Below are 22,103 nucleotides of genomic sequence, written 5' to 3'. Positions count from 1 at the left end.
GCTATTTACTGCTTATTAACCATACCATCCCTTTAAGTACAGCTCTGTAGTATTTAACTTTTGTGAAAATACTGTATATTTCAAATTTGACAGCTATTTTCAAACACAGAGGCACAATTTTAGTAAATTTAAATGCACTTTTCAACTGAATCCTTATTTACTTATTGTTAATTTCCTATGTGTATGTGCCACAGAGTACTTTTAAATAGTGTCTTTTTTGAAAAAAGTAAAAACTTCTACCTCATTCTATTAACACTTTATTAACACACCGATTATGCTAATGTATTTAAATATTTGGCATGATGGTGATACTTGGAGACTAATGACATGTTTTGCTTGTAGCTTTTGTTTGCTTACTGGGTGGAAAAATGCACTATATTAAAATGCAGTTCCAGTAAGTGTAGTAGTTATAGCAGTATTCCGAAATTAATTTTGTGTTACTTGCCTGTGACATGCGATGCGGATAATGATGGAGCCTGTAACCCTGCATTAGAGGAAGTATCCCCCTGCAGATTTTGCATGTGGAGGCCCATTGTTTCCTCTGCTGCCGCCGTGGCCTTCAGGACATCGGCCAATACGCAACTCAGCCTCTCGTTGGCCTTGCGCAGGGCGATACTGAATACAAAATTAATGTCAACTTTAGTTATGTCATTCTCGTGCTAACACTAAAAAAGTGTTCTCAAACAGGTCTGTATCATATATACTCTTAAAATGTTAAAGGAATTATGATGTTGTAATTTTGGAGAAACAAGTATTCTAAAAATATAGGCAAAATAATGTCATCTATATGATGATATGTCACAAATTGCCACAATAGCTTTCGTATCCCGGTTTGAGAGCCACAACACTGGTAAATCATGACATCAAGACTGATGAAATCATCATCACCTTTCATTATCCATGGAGTCAACATCGTCCTCCCCTTCCTCAACTTGTTCGTCACCATTTTTCGTCTGTAGTGGCTGCACGGGGAAAAGGGAGAAAACGGAAAGCAGTCCCGTCATGGCTAAGCTGCAAGAGTGGTGATGTCGGGGACGCAAATTCAAATAAGGACATCCTGTAAACAACGACCCCTATGACACAAACAAAGATACACTTGGACTCCTTTGGCGTGCAGACACACTAGTTTCTTTGTGCTGCCATGGCAACAGGTGCAGCTGGGATGCAGCTGAAGAAAAAGAAGCACAGCAGCACCACCTCCTGGAGAAGCGTGAGTCATGCGGCCATCTAATTCAATTGCACTTGCAGGTAACAGGGTTGAAGTGAGTTCTTGAGTAATTCGAGTACGTACATCGTAAAAGAAAATGCTGGAGGAATTGTTTTCTTGCCACCAATACCCACCAATCAGAAAATGTCAAGATAATCACAGCAGATTTATAAGCATTTTCTGAAACCTGTGGGCCACTGTCAGTCACCAAGACTCTGAATATTCATTAAATAATATTATATTACATCATGAAAACAGTAGCAATGATTTTTTCACATTTTGCATATTTAAACTATATTAATTATGTGTTTAACAAAATATGACCTGCAGTTACTTTTGTTTGTGCTTTGTTGAAAAATAATTGTAGGGTGGCGCATTGGAAGAATGGTTAGCAGGCCCACCTCATGGGTCAGAGTGCCAGGTTCAAATTCAGTTTGCTTCAGCCTTCCTGTGTTTGCATGTTCTCCCCGAGCCCGCGTAGCTTCTTTTCCCATTCCAAAAACAAGCATGGCAGGTGTATTGGACACTCTAAATTGTTCTCAGGTGTGATTTGGTTTGTGAATGTTTTTTTGTTTATGTGTGCCCTGCGATTGGCCGGCAACCAGTCCGGAGTGTCCCACACCTACTGCCTGAAGACTGCTGGGATAGGCACCAGCTAGCCAGGGACCCTGATGAGGATAAGTGTCTACAGATGATGGATGGTTGGATGGACGGAATGATGGATGAATACTAATTGCTGTCACTCTGCCAAAAGTTAATCATGCAAGAAAATGTGCAAGTGAAGCCTGAGTTCTTTACAGTACTTTAGGAACAATTTGAGAAAATACACTTCTTATGACATTTTGTTTGATGGTGTTTTGTTACATTTTTCTAATGTATATAAAGTGCCAATAAAGGTTGATAAATACGTTTCTCGGTATCAATGTGAGCGTATGTGATTATTTACTGTCCAAGGTAATACACAACCAATACTCGCCTTTTCCTCTGCTCGCCGCAGCTTCTCCCGGAGTTTCTGGATCTCAGCGTTCCTGTCCCGCAGCTCCTTCTCCAAGAGCTTCCTCTCCTCCTTCAACCATGCACCCACCGAGACAGCCGCGTCCTCTTCTGCGGCTTCCTCGCCGTCTGACTGCGTCTGCATGGCGGCGCTGGCCTGGCAGGCGAGTTTATTGATCCGGACTAGCTCCGTCTGCTGTGCATACTCCACAGACATCTGGACGATGGCCTGAAGATAAAAAGTTGATATAGGAGATCCTTTCATTTGTAATGGAATGCCCATGTGAAACATATAGGTAAGTGCTTTGCACTTCAGTCACACGTCTTGTGTGCAGCACAGTAAAATGCAAACTGCTGCAAAATCTTGATTAGGTTTGACAGTGGAGATTGTGACGCTGCATATAAATCGCACATTTGGGTTCCAATTGAATAAAACTGAATTTGATAGAGGAGAGTTAACATGGTATATATTGAATCGTGTTTCTTGCCAAATCTACTGATCTGAATCCAAGCTATCTGAATGCCACTTCAAGGGTCATTTTCAGAGGTAAAACGTTAATATTTTGTCTAAAATTAATTTCATAACTAAGTTATTGTTCATGTACAATTAATATCTTTTAAAACAATACTTTCCATTTGCTATCAACTGACAATAACATCACCTGTGCTCAAGGTTCGTTTTTCATTCTAAAATAATAGTAATATTTTTTTTTCAAAACAAGAAATTATACACAAATGGTTGATAAACAGTATAAACATAGTTATTGAAATTATTTTTTTTAACAATTTAATTTTAGCCACACAAATACAAGTCCTACCAATACTGTATGTACTGTATATGCAATACCAGTCAAAAGTTTAGAAACAGCATTTAATTCATGTTTTTTTTCATTGTCATTTTTTTAATTGTAGATTATTGCTTAAGTCATCTACTTATGAATAAATACTGTTGGAATTACATTTTCAGCAGTAAAAAATTAAAGCTTTCATGCAAAGGTAACAAAGCGACTGAGAATATTGTTACATGTGCTAATGACCAATCTTAGCTCAGTTCGAGCAAATGTCACATGACAAAACCCAGAAAACAGGTGAGCTGTCATTGATGATCACGTGAGGATTGAGTATATGTGATGTCATTTTCAGGCAACAGGAAGCATAAAAAGAGGTTTTTACTTGAAGTACGTGAAATATACTTAAGGTATGAAAATAATTATAGGCAAAATATAGAATAGAATAAAATAGAATAGTTTTTATTGTCATTTTAAAAAACCCGAAGGTATAAAACGAAATTGGGAGGCTCAAGCGCAAATCAAACATAAATACAATAACAACACACAAAAAGGATGTGTAAAAATGCAATTGAAAAGTGCAAATTTATGGCAGCAGTAGAATAAAACATTTTGTAGTCTGTTGAATTGAATTGCACAGTGGTGGTGTGTTGTATGAAGGGGGGGGGGGGTCAGTGCATGTTATTGTTCAAGATGGTGATGACTTTAGGAAAGATGATGAAAGATGATAAGAACTTTTTACTAATGAAAAGGACTACATTAGTATTTTTCCTCTCATTATTTGTTATAGAGGAACAATGTCTATTAATGAACATTTTGAGAATATGTACGCACCAAAAGACTTATTTTCAATGGTAGTGCACCTGCCATAGTAAACATGGCTAACATTAAGCAACAACTTTCAGTTAACCAACAAACAAAATGTTTTAAGATTAAATGGACTTGGTAAATGGACTTTCACTTATATAGCGCTTTTCTACCTTAGAAACTCAAAACACTTTACACTAACTAGTCACTTACCTACTGATGACGCAGCATCAGGAGCAACTGGGGGTTCAGTGTCTTGCTCAAGGACACTTAGACATGGTCTTGATGGTCGGGGGTCGAACCCACAGCCTTTCGGCTGGGAGATGACCACTCCACCACCAAACCATGTCGCCCCAAATTAAGATTATTCAAAGTTGGCACCTTTTGCTCAGCCTTGCACATATTGGTATTTTCTAAGCTTCATGATGCAGATGAGGCTTTATGACCTGGAATGACTTCATGAATTAGCAGCTGTGCATTTTTAGTAGTTAATAGCGTGGATTTTTTTTTTTTTTTAAATACTCTTAATGTTGGAGAACATATGAATTTGATGGTGTTTCCAAACTTTTGACTGCTGCTGACAAAGGCACACGCAAGGACTAAAGAGTCGCTCCTTGACAGAGTTAATGAAATAATCACTCACCTTAGCGACTTCCTCCTCAATCCTCCGCTTCTCTTGCAGCTCGCCCTGCCCAGCGACACCGGCGGTCTCCGAGGAGCTCGAGGTTCTTTCACTGATATCCCGTCGCTCTCTCCTCTCCGTCTCCAGTTGTTGCTGGAGCCTCGTCAGCTCGGCTTGGTGATGTTTCTTGAGCGCAGCCACTTCTTGGACGTACTCGTTGTACAGCGCCCTCCTCAGCGCCTGCAGCTTGGCGCTCAAGCCAGAGCGGGAGCCCGACGCCCACTGAGACAGCTGCTCTTCGGTGAGGTCCTAAAGAAGCAAGAACAAACTCTGAAGTGTTGTAGTAATGTGCAAAAAACACAAACGCACCCTTCTGCTCTCAGATCAATACACCACGTTGTTTCCCCTGTCTTGTGACTAATTCCTAACATCAGACAAGAAAGCTCAAAGTTATGAGTATGGGAGGAGAGGGACCAACTCAGAGATACAGGCGGATTATGTAACTTCCCACCCTTTTAATCATTCGATATAGGACAGTTCATTCAGCTGCTTCTGGAGCAAAAAGGGAGGGCGGTTGTGTTGGGGCAGGGGATATTTAGGGCACGTTTAGCCCTAAAGGCTGCTTCCGCTTCCCCCGTGTCCACTCAGACTGTCAGGCTCTCTTAGCGCCCGTGCACCGATCAGCTCCATGGTAGGAGATAATGATGTGACAAGGCGGATTTAAATGGAGGCAGTCAAACCTTTAGCTCCTCTTGGTGCTCCTCGCTGCACTCTTGGCTGGACTGTGGGCCACTAGAAAACATGAAAAACAATAAGTGAATCGTTAGATGCGAATTAATGATCAGCATGGTCTGCTTCTTAGGCTGTTTGTGAGCATAAATGTGAACAGATGCATATTTTCATTAAACATAATGAATACATAAATCAAGTATATACTGGTTTATTAGCCACTTTAGAATTATTAGTAACATTAGCCAAAAGGCTCCACAATGCAAAATACAGACATTAATCCTTAATAGGGCACTCAATCCAACACTTTTTTTTCCTGAAGGTTTATATTAATAGGTAGTACAAGTCAAAAGTTTGAAAACAAAATACTTCCGTGTTTTTTCCAATACAGTGTTACGAATTTGTTTAGCTTTTGTTCTCTTTTTTTGTTTCTTCTGTTAAAAAAGAAAAATACATTTTATTTTGTCTGGTGAAACTTAGGAGGTAAAATATCTAGAAAAATAGCAAGGTAAACCTGCGGTAGAAATGGTAATGAATGAAAATTTATGTAGTAACGGTTGTTTTTTTTTTTTTTAAATGAATAAAATTGTTATTTTTTGACAGGCTTGACTTAAAATGAAAAAAAAATAGTGACAGGATCCTGCAATCGAATGAAAATCTGCAGAGGAAGCCACAAAACCCAAACCATGATCTGATGAGGACACACGTTATTTAAAAATGCAGTTGCAGATCAGTAGATGAATACTGGAGTTCGAAATTATGAAAGATTAGGAATTCTTTGTCAATCTAAATATAATATGTAAGTAGGCACCTTTTGCCAAGTAAAAGTTTGTACATCTTGGTATTCTTTTCTGTTAGCTTTAAGACACCAAAAAAAAAAAAAAAAACGCATGTGGCAAATATTCGTCCGGAGTCACTTGTGATCATTGAACCATCGTGCTGCGATCTCACCTGTCTTGGGCTTGCGAGTCTGCGAGGTCCCGCAGTTGCCGCCGTAGCATGGCGAGCTCAGTGCTACAGCGCTCCTCCGTCTCGGTGAGACTCCTCCGGTATTGAGCTCGGAGTTGCTCCACCTCCAGCCGGTGACTCTCCTCTAAGTGGCGATTTCGCTCCTCCATCTCCGCCTTCAGATTTTGGACCTCATCTGAATCTGATTGACCTAAGTAAGAATAAACATGCTGTTCACCTAAAAATAACATACAATATTTTTGATAGACCTTGTGCTTGGATTTTTTTATTGACATGACGAGAAGGTGGGTGGAGGTGAATGATTTAAATTGTTTAAAATGCTTTAAGTATTTTAAAATGTGTTTGAAAATAAATCTTAATATTTTTAAAATGGTATTCAATACAGCTCAGACCTTCACCTTCTATTAGAGGTGTTTCTGGAACATATGTCACCAAGATATTGCTTTTAAGAAAAAAAAACAAGAGTAAGATGGCTCTCATTATAACACAAGCACACCATTAGCTGACCTCGGTCAACAGCATCCTTCTGGTTGTCCACCTCCTCCTGCAACATCTCTAGTTGAGCGGCGTGGACCTGACTTAGACTGATGCGCCGCGTCTCAAACTGCAACTTGCGCTCATCCTTAACATGTGGGGGGAAAAACGTTTGCATTAAAATTTGGGATAAAAAAAATACAGATAACAGCAGACTCCTTGCGGTTTGCTATTTTACAGATTCCAGGCTGTTTGCTTTATTTGTTTAATTTTTCTACAATGCCCTGTCTCATATGAAAGTAACAAAGTCATGGAAGAACTCCATTGAATTATTTTCAGTATATTTTAACTACCAATTTTAATATGTGAAAACTATTTAACTCATTCTGTGCAAGCGGTTTTCAGACAGTGCTTTACCATGGTAATTAAAAAAAAATGTAAGCAACTACATGGGATTGAATGTCTGATCTATAAAGATGTACAGTATAATCATGTCTTTAGTATTGAATGTGCGAGCTAAAAATAAATACTGTGCTTAAAGTACATGGTATTGAATGTATGGGCTATGTAATCATGACTTTGGGATTGAATGGGTTAATTAGGGATTGACAGATATGGATTTTTTTGAGACAATATCTAGAAAAAAAAACAGGTACTTTTACTTTTTCACTCACAGAATGTGTCACATGCCGCGTCTATTTTTCAAATCAATCAAAAAATGCTTGTAATCATTGTTAAAAGGTTAGCAGTAAGACACTACTTTCTTTCACATTATCCACGTTTCACCAAGTTTATGATTGTGTGTATTTGCCAAAAGATCAGAATTTATAAATGAGAAATGGAATACCTTTCCATGTTCTCTAACCGGAGCACTGGGCTGTATAACTAATCACGCTTAATTGAATCAGATGGAGACATCATAACTTAAATAAAATACTCTGCGTTTTTGTTATATTCCTGTGTGTGAACAAAGATGGACTCAGACGATCGTTCAGTCTGATTGCTTCTTTTATTGAAAATAATGCTGTAACAACCTCAGCTAACACAAGATGATGTTAGCTGTGGGACTGGCTGCTAACTGCCAACTTGTGTCCGTCCTCTACGTTACGATAATAATAATTGTAAGTCAGACTAGAGTCAATATAAAAATGCACGTGTGTGTCAAACCTCGGCTTCTGTGGCTGACAGATGAATCTTCCTCAAGATCTAATCTTTAAGATACCATTCATAGGATGCACCCATACTTTTGGTATTCATTTTTGTGGAAAAAAAAAAGTGCACCTTATATTTGGTGGATTACGGTAGTGTCTGTTTTTCACGACTATATTTGCAACTGATTTTGGTATCTGTCCCTCGAGAATAGTGTGGTTTTCTTATAATTCAATTATGCAATTTTGCTCATTTCTAGTAATGAATCAATAGCTGTCATAATGCAACTAATCTCACTTCAATGACAAAGTGCAGGAACAAGCCAATTACCGGGCAGTAAACAAAAAGCAAGGGCTCCACGCTGTGATTTATGCATTAGTGCTAATTGGTTCTGGTTGAGCCATTATGCAACTGCTGTTCTGCTGCCTTTGATGTTGTCAGGGTTTGACCATTTTAAAGGTGGCTTTGTTTGTTGCATGAACAGATTTTTATTTTCTTTTTAACCTGTCCGGTTATTAACTGAAGACTCAGGTATTTTAGCGGTTACAGATTCAAGAGCTCATTGAGTGTCCCCTTAACCAATTCCACTAAATTGGTCCAAAGGTTATAATTTACTCAGTACAAAGAGTCTTGATTTTATATTTGTTAAGAAAGTCATCATTAAGCAATAATTTTCAGAGGGCTAGTTTGTTTTATAATCATAATGAAACTTCATATGCATTGTGGGATTTTATTAGCCGTAATCTGTATTCCAGACTTTTTTTGTATTTATTTATTTATTTATTTATTATTAAGGGAAAGAAAAATAGATCGCTGTTGGCTGAATTTATCCCAAAAAATTTTTCAACTAATTAATTAGAGTGAGCTTTCCACGGTAACCGAAGTGAATACTCTAGCATTCTTCATTTGTATTAGATATACAAAATAAAAAACAATTGGTGAAATGTATCATTTAAATTTACATGCTCAGATGTCTGTTCTGCTGCTTTGACTCATTTCAACATTAGACATATAGAAAGGCATCCTGTCTTTGGCGATGCTTTGCTGTGAGTTTATCAAAAAACTAGTCACAAATTCATTCATTTTTTTATTCTGTCTTAAGTCTATCCACTTCTGTTTATTATGACAGGATCCCAATGGAAATAAAGAAAAGTTCCGACATCCTCTAATTCAGTTTATTAATATTTATTATTATTATTATTTACACATTTTCAGAACTATAGATCAATACTTAAGTCATTAACATGATAAAGAAATGCTGATAGTTATTTGATATGTTAAAAAAAAGTATAAGCAAAACGGAATGTTTTATAATTGAGATTTGTCAAAGTAGGCAATTTTTGCCCGTACAACAGCTTTGCCCATCTTGGTATTTTCTCCTTGAACATTATGATGTGGAGTGGACGATGCTTCAGGACCTAAAATGACCTCCAGTTCACAGCTGTGCACTTTCAAAAACTATAATCAAAACTGAATGTTTTATCATTGAGATTATGCCAAGAAGGCGCCTTTTGGCCTTGGTTTTACAATTTACAGTAGGTTTTATAATTTACAGCAGGCACATTTTGGACAGATCAGATTTGCTCATCTCGGTTCTTCTCCTTTAGCTTTATGATGCTGAAGATTATTTATGACCTGAAATGATTTCCAGTTCATTCTCAAGAATTAAAAGAATTCAATTCAAGAATTAAAAGCTTGATTTTTTTTTCTACTCGTACTGTAAGCCTTACTGGTATGTTTACATTTCAAACACTTTTCATTATTATTATGAAAATTATGAAAAAAACACGTACTGTAGGCTTTAATTACTTGCAAGTCCCACATCGATGGTGTAGGGCTACAGCTCCACAGAGCAAGGATGCTCTTTCGGATTTTTTTCCACCGGTAGCAAGCATCACACTTTTCTCACAAGCCGCGCAAACATAAAAACAAAGTCTCTTGTGTAACTCAGAAGAAAACCGCATCTTTTAGCAACTAGCGAGTCGTTACGGTACTCATGTGTCTCCGTTAGATGAGCGTCAAGTGTTTTCCCGCAGCATAATATTATTTCTGGAAAGGCCTTTCATCATTGTGCAAGCGAGTGAATCAGAGTGCATAAAGCGGGGCGAAAAAAGCTGATGCGGTGTAAGAACATCTACCTGTTTGATGGTGCCGTCTCCCTGGCAGCTGTCAGCCTCATCGAGGCGAACCTGGCTCTCTGTCTGCATCTCTGGTTCTGCGGCACTTGTAGCTCTGCCTTCGTCTTCTTCCTCCGCCTCCTCGTCTCCCTCCTCCTCCCTCTGCCTGCCAGCGTCTGAGAGGCCGCCGCCACTGATCGCTCTGCGCTCCTGCTTCAACCTCTGGCGCCTCTTACGCCGGTTGGAGCCGGAGGCTCCCATGGCAGGCTTGTGCGGCGAAGCTCGTCCTTCCGCGGGTCGCTCTTTCAACTGCGCCATTTTATTCTCCACTAGTTGCTCCCTGACTTCCAAAAGTCTCTCCGCGAAGCTTTCCTTCTCGCTCAGTGTAACGTTAAACTCCTCCGTGAGTTTGGTTGAGTCTGGTGTCTCGGCGAATATTTTGATATTTTCTCGCTCGAGCTCAACAATTCTTGCCTGGAGCTCAAGTGTTTCCTTATGTGTCCTCTCCTCCAGTTGCGTTTTAGCCTCGATAAGGCTGGAATACTCCTCCTTCAGCTCTTGGTAGTTGACTTCAAAATTTTTTTCGGCAAAGGAGAACGTTGTTCTTTGCTTTTCAATTTCTTCCCTCAGTTGGGCGACAAGTGTCTCCATTTCCGCTGTTTTTGTATCATTTTCCAGCTGCTGCTCCTTCCATTTACTCGTCCAGCTTTGCTCCTTTTCTCGAAGAACCTCTATCTCCTTCTTCAGTGTTGGGATTTCACTCTCAAGCTTGATTCGTTGCTCTCTGCCCTTGCGCAGATCTTCAAGCTCCACTTGAAGCTCCTGCAGCTGCTGAACAAGCTCATCCTCTTTGGAGTTTTGCAAGGCCACCTTGAGATCTTCCTTCAGGCCGACAATTTGGTGCAAGAGCTCCTCTCTCTCGTTAGAAAAGGTATCCTTCTCATTTTGTAACAAATGCAGCTGGTCTTCAAAGGTGAGGCGGAGGTCATCCAGAGATTTTTGGTGTTTGATGGCAGCTTCGTTGAGGAGGTTCTCAGCATTGAGGTAGCTCTCTCGTCTGAGCTCCTCCCGGAGGAGCGTCAGCTCCTCCTCGTGGCTGAAGAGCAGCTGCGTTCGAAGTCTTTCCAGCTCGGCCTCCTGCGACTCAGCCATGCGGCCCAGCACAGCGTCCTTCTCCCGTTCCAGCATCTCCAGCTTGATCTTGTAGTTGGTCGTCTCAGACTCATGCTGGGCCTCTGCCTCCAACGCCGCCTCTCCAGCGGCAGCCAGCCGGCGCCGGAGATCGTCGGTAGTGTCCAAAAGGCGCTGCATCTCATCTTTTTGGCTCTCCTGCGAGACATGACTACGAGATACCAGCTCAGCTTTTTCCCGCGCTAAACGGAGATCGCCACGGAGGCTCTGGAGCTCAACCTCGAGGTTGGATTTTTCTCTGTTAAATTCTTTTGTGGATTCTGCTAATGTTACTTGAAGCTCTTGAATCTTAACAGAGAGTGTTTCCTTGACAGTCAAATTTTGTTCTTTCAGAAGCTCCACTTCGATATGATACCGCTCCACCTCGGCTTTCTGTCGCTCCATCTCTGCTTGATGCTCCGCCGTAATTTTCTCCATACGTGCCGTGTTTTGCAGATTAAGTTCCTGTTTCATTTGGACAATCTGCTGGCCGTACATTTCGTCCAGCTCGGCCCTGAGAAGGTCCAGCTTCTGGGCCGTTTCCTCCTGCATTCTTTGCATGGCGTCACCCTCTGACAGGCTGTTCCGGTGACAACGCTTTTGAAGATCTTCCACTGTTCCCATGAGTTGTTTAATCTCATTCGAGGACGTTAGCTCCCTCCGCCGGGAGCTGGCGAGCTCACTCTGACAGCTTTGTAGGTCGCCTAGCGCTTTCTCAAGGTGTGATTTACAACTTTCCATTTCGCCTTTACGGCTTTCTAAATCACGCTTAGTGTTCTGCAGGTCGACCAGGCATTTTTCTAGCTCCGCTTCCTTCGCCGACACTCGCTGTTGGAGGCCACGCAGGCTTTGCCGTGATGACTCCAGTTGGTCTTCGAGTCGGTTGAGAGAACCATCCCGCTCAGAAATGACTCTCTCTTGCTCGGCTATTATCAGGTCTTTCTCATCCGATGCCTGGATGTCATTTGCCGAGCGTCCCAAAATGGCGATTTCCTCTCGGAAGAGGTTCAGAGACGCCGTCTGCTCCGAGAGTAGCAGATTCTTCTCCTTCAGCGTGGTGGCGAGAGTTTCTTCAGCTGCTCTGAGTTCGGCAAGAGACTGATCTTGATTCATGATGACCTTTTCTTTCTCAGCTATGAGAACATCCTTCTCATTTAGCCTTTGGGTGAATGACTCCTCTGATCTTTTCCCTGACTACAATAAAGTCAGGTATTAGACAGACAAAAGCAAAACACAGATTACCATTACATACCCCGTAATTCCAGCTCAACAAACAGCAACGCCTCTCACTTTTTGTGAGAGTTGAGCCCATTCTGACTCTGCTGCTAACAAAAACAGCAGCATCTAACTTGACATGAAAGGTCTTACGAACTGAAATGGCTTTAGGCCTGGACCGATATGGATTTATTTATTTTTTTCGGCCGAAATCTATTTTTGGAAAAATACAGAATATCAAATAATGAGCCAATTAATTTAACAATTTATAATAAATAAAAAAGCATTTATTTCCTTACAGCACATTTTAATGGGCATCAATTATATAGAGAGTTTCACTATTCACAAGTTGGTCCAGTACCTATTCCCCACCAATCGCAAGTTATGAGGGCATTCATTCTTATCATATGTGTTTGTTTTACAAATACTTGAACGGGTGTCAAATTTAAGAGGTGTATGCTGAATTAATGTTGCAATTAGGCATGGTCCGATAACCGTAATGGCAATATATCGCAATATATTTTAAAAGTCACTGTTATTTAAAACCATTCAAATCTGTCAGAACAGGTCCGTTTTTGTCCCCTTCCACGTCGTCTGCTTTAAAGGACAACTGCAGCGTGCTGCGGGAGCCTCCTCTCATTGTGTATCATACTTGAGTCCTCCGACTGCAGCAGCCAATCACATTGTCGACTTCCTGGTTTGTCAGCTTCAGTACCACTGTAAGTTTGCTACTGCAGCTAACTACCACGGGTAACGTGGCTAACGTGTTAAAAAATGTTTGAACAGTCAAGATTTCCCGATAAATTGGCCAGGCCCTAGAGAGTATCTTTAAAGATGATTAGCATTCAAGTAGAATTTGACATGGTCGCTGCTGTGTGTGTCCAAGTAAAATAAATAAATGCCTACTTAAAATGGATAATACCTTATGAGAGAAAAAAAAATGATGTGCATCTATTCACAAGCTATTGGTCACACACGGACATTAAAAACGTAAATGTCAAGTGAAGTCAAATTTTCTCTTCAATAATGTGTTCTCTGCTCCCTAAAATGTCTGTATAAGGAATTCCGATGAATGTTGCACCTATGTAGAATTAATTAAGCAGAAAAAAAAGGAACCATTTTATCCATATCAGAGGGTGGCTATTTTGCCACTCAATGTTGACTGAAAAACGCATCACATTTGCTCAGATTCATCTGTTTTCTGAATTGGTTCATGTGAGGTACATATATTGAGCCGTGATTGGTCATCCATTCAACATTTAGTACAGAAACAATAAATTCAAACTGAAGTCACCTTTTTATACTATAAATTACAATTCGTGGAACTTACCAACTCCATGTTGCTGATTTTGCACTGGAGCTGACCAATAAGCTCCAGCTGCCCATTGATCTTTTCCTGGTATTTTGCAGCTTCGATGTTGGCCTCCTCCAGCTGCATCTGGTTCTGCGCCAGTTGCTGCCTGGCCTGAAGGAGGTCTGCAGCAGTGCTGCTGTGGCTGGTGTTCCGCAAGGTCTCACCGGCCTGCAACTGTAAAAAGGCCAGAGTCATCGTCATCACAAAAACTTTAATCTGTTACTAAATGTTTGCACATATAATAAAAAATAACTTCTGAATGGACTGCATGAGTCAGGTTAAGTCCCTTAAAAGGGGACAATTTTATGAGTAAGTCTTATATGTGGAAAAACAGGTCCATAATTTATCTCTCACCTGCTGGAACTGAATCTGGAGTTTTTGGCTCTGCTCCGTCAGCACCAGGAATTCCTTCATGATTTCGTCTTTCTCTTCACGAGCTTGCTGGAGGTTAGTGGTGAGCTGGGTGATGATGCCATCTCTTTGCTTCAGCGCTGCCTCAAAGTCCTGCAGCTAGTAGCAAATGTTATAAATGAGGGCAAGCAAAGAAAGTAGAACTCAGGAGGGAGACTTAAATGACTCTATTTTTTATTTAAGTTAATTTCTCTTGGACTAGTTGTGCATGCCAGTTTGATTATGAAACAAATATGTCCTAAATATTTAGATTGAAACAATCAGTAAGTAAACAATTTAACCATTCCTGTAATATTCCTGGGTGCATTTGACAGTTTTGTTTAATTGGTGTTCAACTTAAAACAGATCCCTAGGAAATTTGCTAGCATCCATGCAAAAAAAAAAAAAAAAAAATCTCACACCACCTATCAATCAACACTTTATTCAAAATTAATTTAATTATTTATTTTTTTAGAAAAATGCTTTACTTTGTTTCCAAAGGACAATATTTTATGTTGATAATAATGTTATAAGCACAAATCTTTATACAGTAATTTATTTATTATCATTTTAATTTCCAAAATAGTTTAAAACATTGCAATATTGTGCAATATTATCCAGTTTGGGGGGGGTACAACAAAATTCTTCACAGGGGGTCAAGGGGTACATTACAGAAAAAAAAGTTTGAGAACAGTGGCCTAATTCATGGATCATTGGGGTGACCTCAATGACGGTGCTTTTTTTTTTGGACTAAGAGTGCATGCCAGCTTGAATATGAAACATATTCCTTGGACCTTGCCCCATATTTTCGATTCAATTGATGTTTACCTTCTGCACACCTTCCGTTCCAAATGCAGCCCGTATTTCTTCAAGCTCCTGACTCAGCTCCTCCACTGCTCGTGTCTTGGCGGCAAGTGCCTCCTCGACATCTCGCATTCTACCTCCCTTCATCAACTCTCGCTCTACCTCTTCCTGAATAAAATATAAGAGCCATTAGAGTATGTCCAATTTTTCACAAGACATATAAGACGGAAGACCAACATGACAACATCCAAGCGATGCAGTAGGCTTTAACGGTTACGATCGTCACGGTAACCTTGAGATGTGTAACCATCACCCAAGCATCATGTACAGTACAATTATTAGTAGAGAGTTAGTACAAAGTCATTACTATGTGGCAGAGCTGCAGGGGAAATCTTAATATGTTAAGCGAATTGACAGTCAGCGGCGGCAGGCGGCGGGTTGGGCCATCAAGGCCCGCAAGCAGAGCCGCTTGATCGGATTACCGTACCCAAATAAAATCCCCGGAGGAGGACGTCATTAGATTGGCCATCATCACACGGCAGCCATTGACCTGCTAATTCACAACGTGTCAGCCAAAGGGGAAAGAATTCCTCGGATGACTGCTGATTAAATTAGGTGACATTCGCTAGTCTCATTTAAAAAAAAAAAAAAAAAAAAGAGCAGTAGTACATTTATCCTTGGGAAAACTGGTAAATGGATACTTTAAAACAGTGATTTTTCTCAACGGTGCAATGACAGACCAAATTATGCAATTTCACTTAACTGCTCCAAAAATTATTTATTTAGTAGATTCAGTTAGGGCTGGGCAAAAAAAAAAAAAAAAAAAGATTTGTTATTTTAAATATCAAAGATTTGAAAATTTGCTAAATGTTAAAATCAAAATGTTGCAAAAGTGGAACAATGATGGATGGGTGGTTAACAAGACCTGTTTACAATAGGTACTAACTGCTTAATTGAGGCATTTAAAGGGGTGGTCTGCTTATTTAGCAATTTTTTGGCAAGAAAAAGTATATTGTCAATAATCATAAATTTTATATAAATATATATATATATATATATATATATATATATATATATATATATATATATATATATATATATATGTACGCACAGACACATACATATATTTGAGAGTGACTGAGTTCATTTAATGAAAATCATTTTTTTGCATTCAGTTAATACTTTTAAAGACATTATTTCACATATTCTGAATGATTGTGATTTTAATGGAGGAAAGAAACCTAGCCAATATTTATTTAAAGGTTGTATTCATTTAATTAAAATCTTGTGGCAAGTAATCCAACAAAAGTAATGAATAGTGTTTGAAATCAGTTTTAACAAACTTGACCTTCATAACTTGTGCAAAACTTGAGAAATTTAATTTTATCGCCCAGCACTAGGTTCAGTAAAATATTGGCTGATCATCTGATGGGCTTGAATTGACCTTTTAAGATCCATCTACCTATTTGTAAATACCTTACCTCAGAAGAATAATCTTCAGCGGTGGTTGACACTTCACTCTCGGGCTGCAAAAAGATGTTTACATCAGTTATTTTCATTTTACAAGATTGCAGCAACATGTGGAAAAAAAGTTGGATACAAATGAGCTAAGAGCGCACAACAAGATTAATGTGATGAAAGTTGTGCTCGAAAAGCACTGCGAGGCAGAGGCAGTCGGTCAGGCAGAAGACAGTCTGTTTCCACGGTAACTGCTGCTTTTGTGGACGTCAAACAAACGCACACAGGGTTCTGGGACAAAGAGGGTAACAATGGCACATCACTTTCTTGAAAAATATGCATCTTTGCATGGAAAAGCAAAGAAATATAGTCAAAAAATTCCCGTCATATTTTGTTTGAGTGCTGTCTTAGTATTGTTTTTACATTTAAATGTTTCTTTACAATATGATCCGTGTATCCCAACTTATCTGAACATGGCATTCTGATTAATATAGCGTTTGTAGAACACAATTTAAGCAGCAAATTCAACAACCAATCATGACGTGCCTATTTTTTGAGTGGGGTCACGTGACGTTCACAAGTTGAGGTATGACTGGTCGTTAAATGAGCAACTGTGATGTCATTTTCAGTTGACAGCAAGTGACAAAATGACTACCCTCTTGGATGGCGAAAAATGAGTGCATTTTGCTGCTTAATTAATATTGCACTAATGCAAAATTATTGAGAAACACCATGTTTGGGTTAGCAAGACAACGCTACATTTGTTGGGGTTGCCTTGCCCTTTAATCTGACAAAGATACTTAAAATGCTACCATGTGTGGCATCAACAACCAAAAGCTTCAAGATGTCATCACTCAACAAGAGACAGCATGTGACTTTTAGGAAACTCCGGTCCTAGAGAGCCAACATACTTGCATGTTTTTGATGTCTCTCGACTACATCACACTGATTCAATTAATCAGCTCATCAGCAAGTTCTGTAGAAGCCTGATAACTATCTTGATCAATTGAATCAGGTGTGTTAGAGTAGGGAGACATAAAACACACGGATGATAGGCTCTCTAGGACCTGAGTTGCCTACCCTTGCCTTCATGTAAGGTATTTAGTCTATTGAACTGTCTATGGTAAACACTAGTGGTAAGAATAAAAAGTCAATGGTTTTAAAGGAATTACAGATATGATAAAAGAATTCTCAAATCAAGCGAGTTTCCATGCCTAAACGGATTGAAGAGCAAAGGTGGTAAGGTGGTGATTCGAAAGCTGGGCTCAGCAAAAAATGCAAAATGGCTGCCTCCAACTGAAATAGTTGACTTCCTGATCAATTTCAGGCATGGGTGTATGAGACTTTTTAATTTGTCCACATTAGTCAGACAAAAAAAGCCTCTCAATTTGTATTTAGATCGCCATGCCATGTCCACCAAAGTTAATGTTGACTGATGAAACCTAACTTTCAAAATCCTAAAAACTAAAATTTCAGGAGATGTCAGACGCCCGGGCCTTCATAATCAATTCGGACGTACCTCTATGGTATATGTTTGGTTGTGCATGACAGTCTCCCCGCTGTGAAGCGTCTTGGAGAAGTTCAGCTCGGCCGCCTCTTTATTTGCTTCCCGCGCACCATATTGTCCACAGACCGAGTCGTCCTCCTTGCCCGCCGAGCGATCCGGCTCCGCGCTTCCCTGTGAGTCCTCCTCTGTCTTCTTTTTCTTCTTCTTTTTCCTCTGGGAATCTGCGTGAGCTTTCCGTTGACGGTACTCAGCCAGCTGTGAAAAGGCAAACAAACGTTTCAAAAAAAGACGTCTATAGACTTTCTTTTTGTAACTTTATCCAATCAAAAATTAAATCAACTTACTCTTTGTCTACACAATTTGGGGAAAGTCAAGCGAAACATGTCATCGTCCGAGTTGGGAGCATCCATATAACGTGCAACACATTCCTTTTGCTCTGCCAGCAGGTGCTAATCCCGACTAAAGGATTACACTTCAAACCATGTCAACGATCACTTAAAACTGACATGAAACTTGGCGAAAATCCTGCTCTTCTTTTCAATCAAGAGCAAATATTTTTGCCTCTATTCACAAATTTGCCCTCCTCAATTACTATCGTATTTTTGCCTATGATCTATCCATTGCTGGCAGATACATTTAATGTTGAGCCGGCAGGTACCAGCTAAGACTCCCATTTAACTGAATTAGATAACTTGATCCAAGGTACACCTAATCCATAGGCCGCTGGAGCCAGATTTGAGTGACCCCACTTTTTTTTGGCAGGGAGAGCATGAAAAACTGCTGCATCAAAATCAATATTTATATACTATATAAGAAATTTGTTTTACAAAGGAAGATGTTTGCAAATGTTTTGATAAAAAAAACAATAGATAAATTACATGGTTTTATGAATTCCTACAAAAATTAGGAATACGTTCTGTATTTTGGAAAATTTATACATTTTTACAAATTTTCTGACGTTATAGGCCAAACCAGTAACTGACATTTGGTGAATACACAATAATGTAAAATCAATTTTAAATAATCCTATTTTTAATAAAGGAATTGAAATTCTATTTTTTTACAATCAAATTAATTTATTAATTGAATGAAGAAAACAACAGAAAAAAAAGTTGAAAGATTAATCGATAATTAAAATTACCATCAGTTGCAGCCCTAAACTCGATAGACCAAAAATCTCTTTTTTTAGGCGGAAATGTAATGTAATGTTAAACTGATTATTCAAACCAATTCCACTGAAGTTGGGATGTTGTGTAAAATGGAAATAAAAACAGAGTACAATGATGCAAACATTGTTCAAACAATGCTGAACTAAAAAAAAACAAATGCAAAACATTTAAAGTTTAAAATGGTAAACATAATTGTTTTGTTCAAATATGTGCCTTTATTAATATTTTACTCAATGTTCTGACTTCATTAGAATTAGGGGTTGTATTAATCAATGACTATTTTTGATAATCTATTATATATTTATACAGCTTTTTTTCTTACAAATTGTCCTAGTGCTCATAATTGCAACTTCTCAATATTATACAAATACTGTACCCTGTTTCTGCCATTCTCTATGAAAACGGACTGATTATCTTGTTTTGACTCAAACTATTAGAAACAATTATCAATGTTTTTATGTATTTTCTGAGAATACAGAAAATGTCCAGTGTTTGAGCCATGGTATGGAAAAAAAAACAATCAAAAATTCAATTCATCAAAAAAAATTATTGTCATCTTAACTGATTTAACCGTTCTTGGGCACAGCCCTACTCCAAAGAAAAATCATCAGTCATTTGCAGCTCTGTTATTGTATAAGTGATCATCAAGAAGTGGCAGAGATTTTTTTTTAATTATTTTTATTTTATTTCATTTTATTTCGGAATATGACCAGCACATTCATATCAATGCTTATCATTAATAATTAATTAAGAATTTCCGTAAGGGCAAAAAAAAAAAAAGTGTCCAATGTAGAGATACACATTATGTATGTGCAACAGGCGGACACACAGGTGGTACATGGCGCAAATGCTGCTAGTCTCAGGTAGTTATAATTACATGTTGTTTAACATGAGTTCAAATTTACCAGGCGCTGGTGTGCAGTTGGGGAATCTTTTGGGTTTTGATTAGCTGCTTTTCATAGCCAATTGGCCTAATTGGGGGAGGGAAATGGAGTCTGCAGTCTGTGGAGGAGTGTCTCCATCTGCGCTAATGCTAAACATGTAGGTGTCATAACATATGTTGTCTGGACAAATGTTCACAAATATTTGAAAAGCAGCATTGTGTTGTAAACATGCAAAAGCAGACTTGAGAGCAGACAGTGTTGTGTGTGATTTATGTATGAAAGGACACTCAATTTGTCAGCATGTAAATATACAATTTGAGTCAATAAGCAATCCTGTGATGTATCCTGAGATCATTTATTTCTAGCAGTATATCAGGAATTATTTGTGACTTATATTTACAAATGTTTCATCTTCTTGCGCTTTTGGTCTCTTTGGTTTTCTGAATTTGTTTGCAGGTCTCTATGCATGTTTCTCCTTTTGGAATTCATATCATTTTTTTTTTATTTATTTATTTATTTCCTAGCAGCCTACAATGCAGTCTAGTTACTTTTCCATGACGCCAACATTGAGCATTTATTTGGCAGCAAATTTGGGCCATTTCTCCTGACAATCTTTTCAGATTTTCTGGTTCCTGGTTTACTATTGTGACTATTCTAAGATGCTAAGTATAGCGTATCTATTTAATTTTGTTCCAGGTTTCATTGCAATCTAATTTTATTTTCGTTGTCTTGAAAGTGTCTAAATGGTCAAGGGTGCTAAATTTGAGACAGCAAATGTAGCACAGGTCTGGCATGAGGGGATATGTGTCCTGTAAATCCTGTTACACCTGCCTGCCAGCTTCCCATCCGGGGAGGCGTCGGAAAGCCTCGACTTAGTGCAGATAATGCACTCACTTGAAACACTCCACTTTTAAACAAACAATGAAGTTTCTAATGCAGCATGACAAGGCTTGCACTCTGTAGCAGGCTAGTAGCAAGCTAGTTAACCCCTCTGTCAACGAAGGGGCGCAAGTTAGCACTGACAGCTGCGAAGGGGGGGCCACGGGGGAGGCGAAACAGCTGACAGACTCCAACATGGAGCAATAAACCAAATTATAAAATTGTCAGCGACGCAAACTTTAAAACAGCGTTGTTTAAAAAAAGAGTTATGCTAACAGCGTGACACCACCGGAGAGATCCTACCTTTGCTTTGCCGGTCTCGAGTTTCTTTTGCCGCTCCTCGTCTTCCATGCTCACCGCGACTAAAACAAACGCAGAAGGAATTACAGATAGGGTATCCGCATCGGTGGAGAAGTGTAAGGGGGCCGCTCCGGCTTCCAGTCGGCCGCCGTTTGCATTCTCTCAGGGGTTGCCTCCTTGTTGGCAGTCGGCGGCCATGTTGTTTTCCACGTAAACATGACACCCTGCCGTGATGACGTCTGATAGGTGGCTTGTAGCCACGCCTTCTACATTCCACGGGTGTTGCCTTCAAGGACTTTGCAGAATTGTTGTCAATGACGCTACTTTACAAAAACTTGCGGAAATAGAAAAGTCGAACCAAGCAACAATGAAAATATGACTTTATCTCTAAAATAATTCACCTTTAAAATTAGATAAGTTAAAATATATAGGTAGGTTTGTATGTGTGTATGTACAGTACAGTAACTGTACAGTATATTGTACGTTCTTTTTAAACTGTGAAACCTTTCAGCTCCTAAAGGGTTAAAGAGTTAAAGCGTTTTAAATACTCATTGTTGACAGTAGGTGCCAGTGTATTTCCGCGTGGCAAACCGACGAAAAATGTTTCACTTCTCAGCAAAACATTACGTTTCGCACATATTAGCTTATCTGCATTTTATGCAACATAGACCCAGCCCATGGTCCAAATATGCAAAGATGATCACAGCAAAACATTACATTTCACACATATTAGCTTATCTGCTTTCTATGCAACATAGACCCAGCTCATGGTCCAAATATGCAAAGATGAACACATTTATTTTGAGTACAGTTGCCTACTTATCTATGTAACAAATAAAACCTCAACGGAAATGTTATAAAATCCCAATGAGCCACAATCATTCATAATAACAAACCAATACAAATATTTTGATTAATGTATAATAATTTTCCATTAATTTGGTCGTAAAATCAGAAAGGGGTTACTGCACACAACCAAAAGCGTCATTACAGTTAAATGTATTATTTGTATTAGTTCAGTGAACTATTTCAATATTATGAAATACAAAAACATGTACAGTATAATAATCGACTGTTGTTTCCCATCTCCATTTATAAAATGATGAGCACTCATTGTT

At 39.0% G+C, this 22,103-nt stretch overlaps 1 protein-coding gene across 2 annotated transcripts in view; it reads right to left on the bottom strand.

Annotated features, from left to right (window-relative positions):
- The window catches only part of akap9 (A-kinase anchoring protein 9), a 53,123-nt gene extending 34,960 nt beyond the window's left edge, over positions 1–18,163 (bottom strand). Inside the window, exons 1-15 of one of the 2 annotated variants that reach the window (XM_088404674.1) lie at positions 18,098–18,163; positions 17,766–18,008; positions 16,270–16,314; positions 15,276–15,338; positions 14,813–14,956; positions 13,949–14,104; positions 13,571–13,768; positions 9,877–12,219; positions 6,623–6,737; positions 6,098–6,305; positions 5,158–5,209; positions 4,439–4,726; positions 2,184–2,429; positions 889–962; positions 446–615 (exon numbers count right to left, since the gene is read on the bottom strand). In XM_088404674.1, coding sequence (XP_088260800.1) covers positions 446–615; positions 889–962; positions 2,184–2,429; positions 4,439–4,726; positions 5,158–5,209; positions 6,098–6,305; positions 6,623–6,737; positions 9,877–12,219; positions 13,571–13,768; positions 13,949–14,104; positions 14,813–14,956; positions 15,276–15,338; positions 16,270–16,314; positions 17,766–18,008; positions 18,098–18,163 — 4,411 coding nt within the window. The remainder of the gene's footprint in view (positions 1–445; positions 616–888; positions 963–2,183; positions 2,430–4,438; positions 4,727–5,157; positions 5,210–6,097; positions 6,306–6,622; positions 6,738–9,876; positions 12,220–13,570; positions 13,769–13,948; positions 14,105–14,812; positions 14,957–15,275; positions 15,339–16,269; positions 16,315–17,765; positions 18,009–18,097) is intronic. The other variant, XM_088404675.1, reaches the window with a different exon arrangement.
- Between the last annotated feature and the right edge of the window lie 3,940 nt (positions 18,164–22,103).

The sequence above is a fragment of the Hippichthys cyanospilos genome, chromosome 21 (genome assembly GCF_059441005.1).
Source record: "Hippichthys cyanospilos isolate Australia breed blue-spotted pipefish chromosome 21, RoL_Hcya_1.0, whole genome shotgun sequence".
NCBI lineage: Eukaryota > Metazoa > Chordata > Actinopteri > Syngnathiformes > Syngnathidae > Hippichthys > Hippichthys cyanospilos.
This window is presented reverse-complemented; position numbering and strand designations above follow the sequence as displayed.